A 12691-nucleotide genomic window follows, 5' to 3' on the forward strand; every position below is an offset into this window, starting at 1 on the left:
TGTGTGTGGGATTGCATGAAAATAAACTGCAGTGTGCGTGTTACGGTGATGAAAGACACCCAGTGTGGCTCAGTGATGTGTTTTAATAGTTTTTGGACAATAATGAAGGTCTTTGGCACAGAACAAGAATATCTCACTGTTTTATACACACACACACACACACACACACACACACACACACACACACACACACACACATGATACATTCCCTGCTTAGAAATAGGCTCAGCAGCCCGTCAAACTTTGGATAGCTCAACACTCTGAAAGAGGAGGTTTTGGAGAGCTTTTTTCAAGTGTAGGGAATGACTTCAAAATGTTTGGACTCTATTAAGGTTCGTAAATAATATAAGCATGCCCAGTAAGAAAGCGTAATAAAAAAACTTGAATGAGAGTAGAGCGGACAGGAGGGTCAGTGGACGACATTTTAATATCTGTTGTTGCTAGATATAAAAACAGACTTGATAATTGTATGAAGCAATAGAGTAGTGACAAAGCAAAGGGAGTTAAACGTGTAAAATGAGCAAAATGTAACAAATGAACGCCTCATCCATGCACATGCTTTTCCATTTCTTAAAAGACATGAATTTTAACAACATTTTCGGCTACAAATTAAGTTCAATCTTACATTTTTTTATGCTTTGTGCAAATTTGTACAAAAACTCTTCCTGAGCATTGAATAAAGTAGTTAGTGAGTTGGTGAAGCAGCGACATTTCAGCTGTCCTTCAGTCTGACAGAGCGTGCTTCATTCAGTATAAAGACTGCACATTTTCTAAAAGAAAAATGGACATTTCATGGAAACGAACCAAACTCACTCCACATCCGTCAGGTAGTTAGTGCTTCTCCCTCCAAGGCTCTGCAGGTTTCCAGTCAGCAAATCAATGCCTGGAGTTCAAGCTTAACCCACATCATTTATTTTTGTTCTCCACATCGTCTCCACTCCCCATTATTGAGTTGAAAATGTTTTATTTATAACAGCAGCTTTTTGTTTGTTTTCCTCAGCTGGAGAAGAAAGAGATGACGCCGCCCTTCAAACCTCAAATCACTGATGACTACGGCCTCGAGAACTTCGACACGCAGTTTACTAATGAACCAGTGCAGCTAACACCAGACGATGAGTAAGTACCGCCCGTTCGCACAAGTTTAATTAAAGTCTAACCACTGAAGCCCTGTGAGAATATCCCAAAGCGCTGCAATAAAACGTTGGAATGAAGACGGGTTTGCAGGGACCTGAAATGTGCCTGAGGTTGATTCTGTCATCGTGTCAGTCGTTTATTGTTATGTGACTATTCAAGTCGCTACCTGATGAAACGTTTGACAGCTAGGAAAGATTACCTAAGTCAAGCAGGTTTTAGGTTTTGGGTGATGTGTGTTGAAATGTGTGAATGAGTTTGGAAAATGAAAAAGCACCGTAGTATTTGTCTTTATTATTAAGATTAATGAGTGTGAGGAAATGTAACTACCACAGCTTTTGTGTATGGTTCTATTTTTCTTTTTTCTTGTTGACATATTTCCCCCTCTTATAATTGAATCTTTTTTTCTTGAAATCATGTCCAAGCTGCAAGCGTGTAAATATTTCCCATGACATCATTTAAGTGTCGATTGAAAAACAGGCGTTGCTAGGAAACACACAGATTTATTGGGGGGATTGTTAATTATCTATGCCTTTTTAAAAATTCATCATGTCAGAGGACCTTCACGCTGTCAAGTTTTCACTCCAGTCAGAAAGTTGCTGCTGGCCTGGCCCGGCCCGTGTTCCATTCATGTTATTTCAACACGTGCTGAGTCAGGTGCAGCTCCTGCACTCAGGGGAGACTTCACACAGAATGGAACGCGGCCGCTCCTACCACAATAAATGAACATCACATGTCCCCGCTACCTTCCCCCAGCTCCAAAGCCCCATTCACAGATTATAGGAAAACAAATCATGAAAAAAGTTGTAAATCCATGTGAAGTTAGAATGCGTCTGTTATGAGGGCTGAGGTCCCGCCAAACCTCCCTGAAGGCACTTAAGAAAGAAGAAAGGGAGAACAAAAACAGGATTTTGGAGAGCAGGGAGATCATTCTTTTATTTTTTATATAATAATTTTAATTAATGTTTTCATGATTTTGATCAATTACATGTAGGGAAGCTTTATCATTTATTTTTCATGATTCAACTGTCAGTGCACCCCACAATAAATGAGTCTGAAGGGATCATACGCCTAAATTACCGTCAACTCTCTGAAGACACTGTTACAGTTATGCCACTGAATATTATACTAAAGGCTAACAGTGTGAATTCGACTGCTTCATTTGCATAGAAAGGGGCCAATTCTGTGCCAATTTTCTTTGTATATATTCGTAATTATTGTGTCTTTATTGAGCAAGGACCATGCATACAAATATATTCATCTATATTCCAGATGATAGCTAAAAGCTCATTTCCACCTGCAGTCTTTGGGCAGGTACACACATATTACGCTTCAAACATTACTTAATGTCTGTAGCGGCCAGAATCCTAAAACATGTGCCTAATGGTGCTCTGCTCCCACCACCTGTCTCCAATATATACATTTACACCAGGTGCCCAAACATGCCTTGAAAATAAAAGCATATTACATACTACATCATAATAATAATAATAATAATAATAAAGTAGTATATTCCATATAATCAAAAACATCCAGTAAATGAACGATTGACCATTAAATAATATAAGGTGATTTATAGCTCCAACAGTGTCTATCACACTGACAATTACTAAACAGGCTAAAATGCAGATCTATTGTATACAAATATACAAATAGTTTATTTTTGTGTGATTCACACAAGTTTAGGCATCAAAGAAGTGAACCCCCTCGGTGCTGTGTTTGTCCCTGGGTATGAAGGGAAGGAGGCTAGCTAGTGTTAGCCGTCTCTGGAACTCACTCATAACTCACAGGAAGGGGATTCCTATAACATCAAGCCGCTACCCTTTGGTTTAAATCACAGTCATGTAGAGAGTGCTGAGGTTACATGGGGGGGGGGGGGTATTGGCAGCGTCAATGGACCCCAGCTAAGTCAAAACAGTAAAGTGTTGTAAGTGAAACTGCCTGAGGGGACAAGACGGGATGTAGGGCCCCGCCACACTGATTATATTACATTATTGAAATCTGAAGAGGATCTATCACGGAAGGACAAATAATAATTAGAAGATATTGATTTGGTCGTTAAAAGTATTTTCAATTTTTTAATTCTTTCCACATTATATTGTTGGTTCCTATCTTCAAAACTGTCCTCAGTATTTATCTTATATTTCTTACTACCTCGCTTATTATGTGAGATCAAATCAAACTTTATTTATATAGCACTTTTTATACACAAAGTGCTTCACAAACCAAAAAAAGGTAATAAACAGAGCTCAAACAGTAGCTTCGTGCTTGATAGGAACACTTAATACCAACACAGGACTGAATAAAACTACAATTGGAATTAATATAAGAATACAATTGAAAAAAAGCTTTTGAATTGTGTCACAATCAATAAATAGCATCACTTTTAGCCAGGTGGTTGGACATCAGGACCAAACTGTGGTGGTTCTCAGCTGTTAAGATGTAGCTAACAGAGAGTGTGGATGTATTTTCAGTAGGTGGGTGTTGTGCCATCTTTCCAGAAGACTTCTGTGTCCAATAAAGACAATCATCCTCCCCTGCGAGTCCCAAGCGTCGCCGTCTTTATCCATCAGCGGTGTTTTGATCAATGCAAACATGAAGCCTTCAGGATCTGACAGGAGCTCTTGTTTAAGATTTAACTGTGGAGAGATCTGGCACAACAACAGACATGCACCAGAACACAAGTGGCCTGTTCTCCTCCTCGTCACAAAATGGATCCCATCAGGCTTTGGCAAACCCAGCCGATAGCTCTTACCACGTTTATGTTAGACGACATTTTCATTTAGATCCATGCTGGATTGATTTCTCAACATTTATGTTTTGCCTGCAAAGCTTTTATTGGACAGATTTTTTGCAAACAATTTCTCAACAACCCTGCTGATCAAAAGCAGGAGCTGAACTAAAAGCTAATGCCCCACGCCAAGATGGGATGCTTGTTTGCAATTTCATCAATGTTCTTAGAAAAGAGGATGGATCTCAAGCAGTGGATTAGCCATTCATCCCTGATGGTGCCCTATTCAAAATATGGGATAAGGATAAGACCAAATCTTTTAAAGAGGCCCTTTTGTATTTTTGAGGGTTTCCCCTCTGCTGTAGTGTGTTCTATTGGTGTGTGTGTGTGCATGTAAATGGTCTGCAAAGGCTAAAATCGCTGTGTTCCCACCAGAGGGAGATCTCTCCCGCACACTGCCTAAAACGCCTCCATGGACTCCTTTGTGTACTTCTGTAATATAGTGACTTCACTGTGAAACACTCATGCTGCTGTTGGCTAGCACTCTAACACACTGTATGTGATAGGCTAAGGAGCGGGACATCTCTAAGCAGTTGAGCAATAGCTACAGAGCCGGCTTGCTAACCAATCAGAGCAGACCGGGCTCTGGTTTCAGACAGAGGGTGAAAAGAGGTGCTGCACCACAGGCAGTATGAGAAAAATAAAGAGCTTTTTGAACATTAAAGCATGGAGACATGTCCCAGACTGATATGAACCTGAAAATGAGCAGAATATGTCCTCTTTAATGTACAGTATTGAAGGCCTGGATGCGATCTTTAGATCTACAGTGGGGAGAACAAGTATTTGATACACTGCCGATTTTGCAGGTTTTCCCACTTAGAAAGCATGTAGAGTTCTGTAATTTTGAGAGACGGAATCTAAAACAGAAATCCAGAAAATCACATTGTATGATTTTTAAGTAATTAATTTGCATTTTACTGCATGACATAAGTATTTGATACATCAGAAAAACAGAACTTAATATTTGGTAAAGAAACCTTTGTTTGCAATTACAAAGATCAGACGTTTCCTGTAGTTCTTGACCAGGTTTGCACACACTGCAGCAAGGATTTTGGCCCACTCCTTCATCCAGATCTTCTCCAGATCCTTCAGGTTTCGGGGCTGTCGCTGGGCAATACAGACTTTCAGCTCCCTCCAAAAATGTTCTATTGGGTTCAGGTCTGGAGACTGGCTAGGCCACTCCAGGACCTTGAGATGCTCCTTAGGAGCCACTCCTTAGTTGCCCTGGCGGTGTGTTTTGGGTCGTTGTCATGCTGGAAGACCCAGCCACGAGCCATCTTCAATGGTCTTACTGAGGGAAGGAGGTTGTTGTACAAGATGTACTCATCCTTCTTCTTCCTCCAAACACGGCGAGTGGAGTTTAGACCAAAAAGCTCTATTTTGTCTCAGCAGACCACATGACCTTCTCCCATTCCTCCTCTGGATCATCCAGATGGTCACTGGCAAACTTCAGACGGGCCAGGACCTGCACTGGCTTGAGCAGGGGGACCTTGCGTGCGCTGCAGGATTTGAATCCATGACGGCGTAGTGTGTTCCTAATGGTTTTCTTTGAGACTGTGGTCCCAGCTCTCTTCAGGTCATTGACCAGGTCCTGCCGTGTAGTTCTGGGCTGTTCTCTCACCTTCCTCATGATCATTGATGCCCCACGAGGTGAGATCTTGCATGGAGCCCCAGACCGAGGGAGATTGACCGTCATCTTGAACTTCTTCCATTTTCTGATAATTGCGCCAACAGTTGTTGCCTTCTCACCACGCTGCTTGCCTATTGTCCTGTAGCCAATCCCAGACTTGTGCAGGTCTACAATTTTATCCCTTAGGTCCTTACACAGCTCTCTGGTCTTGGCCATTGTGGAGAGGTTGGAGTCTGTTGGATTGAGTGTGTGGACAGGTCTCTTTTATACAGGTAACGAGTTCAAACAGGTGCAGTTAATACAGGTAATGAGTGGAGAACAGGAGGGCTTCTTAAAGAAACACTAACAGGTCTGTGAGAGCCGGAATTCTTACTGGTTGGTAGGTGATCAAATACTTATGTCATGCAATAAAATGCAAATTAATTATTTAAAAATCATACAACGGGATTTTCTGGATTTTTTGTTTTTTTAGATTCCGTCTCTCACAGTTGAAGTGTACCTATGATAAAAATGACAGACTTCTACATACTTTGTAAGTGAGAACACCTGCAAGATCGGTAGCCTATCAAATACTTGTTCTCCCCACTGTACATACTGAGATGTTCTGACTATTGGTGTGAGCAAAGACAAGCAAAGCTTTATTCACCAACATGCAACAGGAAGCAGGAAAGCATACAGAGAGATGATAGATCAGGCAAACAAACAAACAAACAAACAGGAAGTCACAATGAACCGGCTTCACAGAAGACATTGGGTTAGACTCTCAAAAGGTTTTCTTCCCAGAACTTTGACTAGTACTTACTCCTTTTGTAGAAACTTTGGTGAGCCTTGTGTTTAAACAAATTACAGTGAGGTCATTCAAAGCATGATCCTTCAGATCCCCAACCCTATGAGTGCAGCAGCTAGGCATGAAGATTCTGTAAGCTTAAAACAAACAAACAAAAGTCCTCTCAAGGACAGCTTTTGCTCCATTGGTCGATAAATTGGTTCTTTTGCTTTAGTGCAACTACATTCTGGTTGGACAATTGCTTGTGTTATCCTCAAAAGAATAAATCACTTATTTTTAGGTTTTCAATATTGGCCCAATCAGCTAACCTCAGCATCAGACTGCATCTCAGGTGTTAGTCTACCTGTTCAAAGTCCACACTGAATAAGGGGAGCAGCCTTGCTTCAGATCACTGATCTTTCTCTGTTGACTCTTCCTGCTCTCGGAACAATGATTCATCAAACCGTGATAATTATCTGACAGACTTTCCCTGAGGATATTCTGTGTTGCACTTAATCATACTTAGAGTGGGTAAATGGTAGAAAGTTTGAGAATGAAAATAGACCTTTAGAGAGAACTCAAACTCTGCAATCATTATAGTACTTGTTTAGTCACTGCATGGAGTTAGGAGACGTTTAGACGCTGTGAGGCACTTGGTTTGAAGTATAATAAAACCTTTAAAAGCCCGGGAAGCACACGTTAGTGCTGCTGCAAGCTTTAATGTCTTTGCTCTTTCCATATAGGATAACAATACTGGATCATACTGGTGCTCAGCTATTAGGGAGCTGATGGCCTTATTTTCCCATGTATGTTAATCAATTATAATGCAAATCACACTTGACATACTTAGAATTGAATCAAAAATATATAGTGCCTTTCAAGCTGTCAGTGGTGCTATAATAAGCACCAGACGAGCCAGGTTACACACCGACAGACGCCATTGTGGCTTCACACTCGTGTAACCGGGGACTGTTGAACAAGTACAGCAATAACTAAGTTGTTGTGAAATAGCGCGGTGCAGCAGGAGCTCCCAGTGTAATTGAAGCCTTATTAAAATGCCCATCATGCTCTGCACCCCTGACAGATGTCTGGGTAGCTACCATGACTCTCCTTCAGTGTGGAGGTGCTGCTCACACACACTGAACTTCAAACCCTGCTCAGAGAGAGTGTGTGAGCTCATTACGGCTGCAGGAGACGCCTCTGAAGCTCATCCCAGCTCATTTGTGACAGCGCCTGACGACGGGAGTCCGTGACAGAGTATTTTAGGGGAGGCAGTTGTGGTGGAGCAGTTGGGGGGGGGGAGCAGGGGTGGAGAGCACGCTGCCAGTTCAGTAGTGGAGATATCAACCTGGCATCAAACACCATCGCACATCAAAAGAAGATGCACGCCTCCTCCCTGCGTCTCACACTTTATCTCCCTAACCCCTTCTCTTCCCTCTGTTACCAAGGCTGATGTCGCCCACTCCCGCTCCAGGAGGGGGTGATGCAAAAAGCCTCTCCAGTCTCCCCTCTCTCCCACTCATGATGGGCTTGGCACGAGAAGAAAGAGCAGTGAGCGCTGTGTCGGGATAGAGAAAGGGTAAACCCTCCATGTTAGAGATTTACATTGCCACATTCAAAGCCAGATTTGCTGGGGGCCGTTGCCAGCATGGTAAAGGGAGGGGGGGTTGTAGTTTCTTTATGCCAGCTCTCAGTCTTAGAAAATGGCCGCTTCAGACAGTGCCCAGAGAACGCTCTTTCTTCTTCTGTAGCTTGGTGCATATTACTGTTTCATACCTGGAAACGTCTGGTCTGTTCTGGATGCAGATTAGGCAGCAAGCTCAACATCTGAAAGCTAATGCTGCCTAGCAACAGCCAGCAGGGGCCGAGTCCTCTGCAGAAAGAACTCTGGATGTATAGAAGTTTATGAGAAAATGACTTTATTTGATTCATGACCTCAGTAAACATTCATGTTCATGGTCTCAGTCACTATTGTCAAGTCTTCTCATTACAGCTTGATCACGGAGCTGTTTATAGTCAAATAGAGCCTAAAGATCATTTTAAAATGTATCATAGAACTCTATGTTGCTGCCATACTGAAGAGAATTATGGCCAGGTGATTTTTCTCTAGTCAGAGCACTGTGAATCAGAATTCTGACTTTAATTTGAATCACACGTGACCCTAATTATCTTCTGTACTCTCTGACCTGAGCCAGTTCCTACACTGTTTGGATATCATAATGTAAGATCCAGCAAACAAGCAAGAAACTCCTTGAACTTCCAGAGAATATCCGCTTATGATCTCGGAAACACAAATTCTTACCCAGAACAATCAGAGAGTAGAACCAGTGCTTTCGGCACATTTTAATGGACATTTAGCGGAGAATATTCATCCCCCACTGAGCCGATACCTCTGGGTTTTACTGATCCAGATCCAGACTGATACATACACACAGCCAGTCTGTTTAAGAGCATGGCGAGGCTGGGTCTGCATTTAATCCCTATCACTATTGGCTCAATACTTCTTCATACCTATCAAAAAACTATGGGTGCGGTCAAATTGTCCAAAAATCAGCTCCTATCGTCTTCTCCTATGCTCTTTTCCTTGACCTCTGCGTGAAATGACACAGGGTTAAGGAATAGTGGATAGGAGAATTCAAAAGTAACTTAGAACTTAGCAAAAGACGCCTGGGCTTCAAGAGAATCCGACTGCATTTACAGTACCCGACGTATTTATGATGCACCAGCGGACGTTATAAATGTGCGTCTGCTGTGAGGAAACTACAGTTCTATGTACTGTTTAATGCTTTATGAACGTTTGATTAATATAGTGCTGAACGTTTTTCTTTCATGATACTCATTTCTCGTCACGATCGGCTGTTTCCATCAACGGCCGAATGTTGTGTCATGGGAAAAGTTGCGGCTGCAAGGCATTGAGGGACAGCAATTTCTCCTTTCCTTTCGTAAAGGAAAGTCCAGTGTTTCCTTAGACAAAGGAGGTTATAGAGGAAGTTTCAGAGCTCATTTCCTATCATCTAGAGAATTCCAACAGCTCTTACCATGGCTGCCACTGAGGGACTTCCGGGTCATTCCGGGTCGAACCTTCCTAAACTAAACTGAGAATACGACGGCAACCTATGTGTGGAAGAGTCATCAGTGGAAGTCTCTCCCGGTGTTACGTCTGTTTCTTTTTCTACTGTAGCCGTACGCGCCAGAATGGCTGTGATGTTGAGATGCATGATGGGTGTGGAGAGAGTTTCCCCTCACCTTGACTGTACAAACAGGACTGCAGAAGTATTTAATAGTTATTATTTAGCAACAAAAATCCAAAGCACCATTTGTTAAAATATTAGCAGCAGCTAGCTGCTAATAGAGTGGTGCAGTAATAAGTCTCATTAGTTAGCATTTTGCCACATCCCTCGTCTTGAAGTCAAGTTTTTTTTAACATGTTTGTGGTTAAAACCTGACACAAGGTCTGTGGTAACACAACAACAGCTGTTTGCAGGATGCATAGTGATGAGGTAGTGTATAGAAGTAATTACTGTAATAGTTTGGGGAAAATTCATATTGGTGTGACATATTGATGTCACACCACGTCTCGCAATGAATTATATAAATAAAACACCAGTGTGGGAGGAAAAGCCGGACCCTAATGCTTCTTTGCCTCACTTTTTTCTCCCTCTTTCTCTTCATCCTGCATCTGGAAATGCTTTCAAGTCCTCAGGCCTGGAAAAAAAAAAACCAGCAACATTTACATTGGTTGGACACACTGTTTGTTTTGGTCACCTCCCAAACCCTCTCCTCTCTTTGTGCCTCCCTCTTTGTGTTTTTTCTTTCTCTCAGACACTCCAAAATAGAAAAAAAACTCTTATTTTCTGGAGTTGGTCTCATGTATGGCTGGTTGACCTCCTGCTTCAGTGGGGGCTTCACAGGAGATCACATGCAGGACCTGTTAGCTTCATCAGTATTCTGAGAGACGCTGCAGCGTTTCATTCAGCCGTCCCTCTATGTGGGTGGGATCTGCAACCTGTACGACACCGGCGGTGGCCCCTAAAGTGAGACCCCCACCCACCTGGTACACCAAAAGGGGGAGGGGGGGGGTGAACACACCTTTTGTTTTAACTTCAAAGCCTCTTGCCCAGCATCTGAAGGGAGAAAGCCTCTCAGCCTTTCCCAGCAAGAGGCCTCTTTTTTGGGCTTCATATAACCACACACACACACACACACACACACACACACACACACACACACACACACACACACACACACACACACACACACACACACACACACACACACAAACACAGAGGCAGCCAGCAGTGTTGCTCAGGGAGTACATTTATTTTTACCCAGCCACTCTGAGCCCACTAGTTATGAGTTCCGCTCCATTTACCTGTGGTTATGCCTTTGTTACAGGAAGCAGTGCACTCAGGAAACAAAGGAGCCGTTTGAGTTCCTCGTTCTTTCTGTCTCACTGGACGTCATGCATGTTAGGGAGCCATTTTAAAGGATTTTAAAGATTCATTCTGAATTAAACTAGCTAGACAAATTAACCCATCAGGTGGTCTCCAGGTTTAAGACTTTTTCCAGAGCAGTAAGAACAGGAACCCAAAAAAACACGGAGCTTTTGGTATTAAATGTTCGCCTTCGGTAAGAAAACAATCATCTCAGTCACATGTCATCGTTCTTTCCTCAAAGCACACTTCTTAATGCTTCCAACACCAGTTTCTGTCATTGTCAACCTCAGGGTTTATTATCTGAGATATGTGATTGAAAGATGCTAATGGTTTGTGAGTGAGCGGATTGTCTATAGCCTGAACACTTTTTGTGTAAACTCAAAAGCGATCTACTGTCTTATCTTTAGGTTAGTACTTTGCATAAAATGCAATGTAATACTTGCATTTCGACTTTCCACTAGTAAATGCTTCAGAGTTTGAGACACACGGTATTTGTTTCATGGTGTCTGCTTGATACAGCTGTTTTCAGATGCTCTGAGACGCTCACTTTCTGATTGATCAGTGTTTCCAGGTCTTCCATCCTTACATCTTCCCTGCAGTGGGGGAATGAGTATGTGTGTGTGTGTGTGTGTGTGTGTGTGTGTGTGTGTGTGTGTGTGTGTGTGTGTGTGTGTGTGTGTGTGTGTGTGTGTGTGTGTGTGTGTGTGTGTGTGTGTGTGTGTATGTGTGTGTGTCCACCTCGTATGTGGGGCTTCTACCGTATAGTTCTGACCAGACATGTGGACTCGAGTCACATGACTTGGACTCGAGTCAGACTCGAGTCATGATTTTAATGACTTCAGACTTGACTTGATCAAATTCGGCATGACTTACGACTCGACTTGGACTTGAATACTATTAACTCGAGACTTGACTCGGACTTTGCCTCTTTTACTTGTAATGACTTGACATGCCTCGAGTCAAAAGCTAAATTTCCTGATCATGGACATCCTTCCCTGCAATGCGAACCTGCGAAGCCCCAAAGACCGCAAAGTGAGAGAGCCGGCAGGCAAGTGCGAGCAATGCAATCATGTGGTGGATTTTGGCCTTTTTGGATTGGATCAGGGACCTAACCAGCGTGATTGGATAATCCCCGGGTTTCCCCTCATTAATATTCACGATTTCCCCGGATTTCATCTACGGAAAAGATGCAATTGTGCCACGGAAGGGAAGCCTAGTCGAGAGCTGTCCGTCTGGTCTGCGTCTCTCTCAGTTGCAATTGGCAGGTTTAAGATCCAGATTAGGTTCATGGTTGTGAATTATCTATGTAAATCGACTCTATAGATTACACGTTCATTCTACATGTTGAATGATGATAGCGTAATACAAATATAGGCTATACATACAATGACAAAACTGCCGTGGGCGATATGTTATCCGTATCCTTTGTTAAAATTAATGTTCAATAGCTCTATGCCAATGGGAACAACAGAACGTGCGCATTACATATGGACCAATGCGACACGTTCATTACGGCCGTGGACCGATAAACACTCAGTACCGTACGCACACCAACCGGCATTTGCGTGTTTAACACCTTGTTTAACACTGGCGTTACCGCCGCTTAACTTAAATAATGAACAACTGCTTTTAATTACGACTTGGCCGAGATCTTAACGTGCTGTTCATGCGTTTCCCATGAATAGCCTACTACTATAACTCGGAGCGGAGCAGGATATAATGCGCATGTGCGACGTTGCTAGGCAACGTGTACAAAGGCTGGGGGGGTGGGGGGGGATACCCCCCAGACCCCCCTACAACGGTTTAGTTTGTCACCTTTTTCAGCCCTTCTGAGTTTGCAGGTATGTACACAAATAACTAAGATTAGGGAGGTGTACTCTGTCTCTCTCTCTGTCTGTCTGTCTCTCAAGCGCCTACCCCCAGCACCTTTCATTGTG

At 42.8% G+C, this 12691-nt stretch overlaps 1 protein-coding gene across 4 annotated transcripts in view; it reads left to right on the forward strand.

Annotated features, from left to right (window-relative positions):
* The window catches only part of prkcz (protein kinase C, zeta), a 136146-nt gene that overhangs the window by 116478 nt on the left and 6977 nt on the right, over positions 1-12691 (forward strand). For all 4 annotated transcript variants that reach the window (XR_010166565.1, XM_063892644.1, XM_063892660.1 and 1 more), the window contains one exon: positions 1001-1116. Coding sequence is in view for 3 of the 4 variants with exons in the window: in XM_063892644.1 (XP_063748714.1) it covers positions 1001-1116 (116 nt within the window). In the remaining variant the exon portion in view is untranslated. The remainder of the gene's footprint in view (positions 1-1000; positions 1117-12691) is intronic.

This window comes from Eleginops maclovinus, chromosome 1 (genome assembly GCF_036324505.1).
Source record: "Eleginops maclovinus isolate JMC-PN-2008 ecotype Puerto Natales chromosome 1, JC_Emac_rtc_rv5, whole genome shotgun sequence".
Taxonomy (NCBI): Eukaryota; Metazoa; Chordata; class Actinopteri; order Perciformes; family Eleginopidae; genus Eleginops; species Eleginops maclovinus.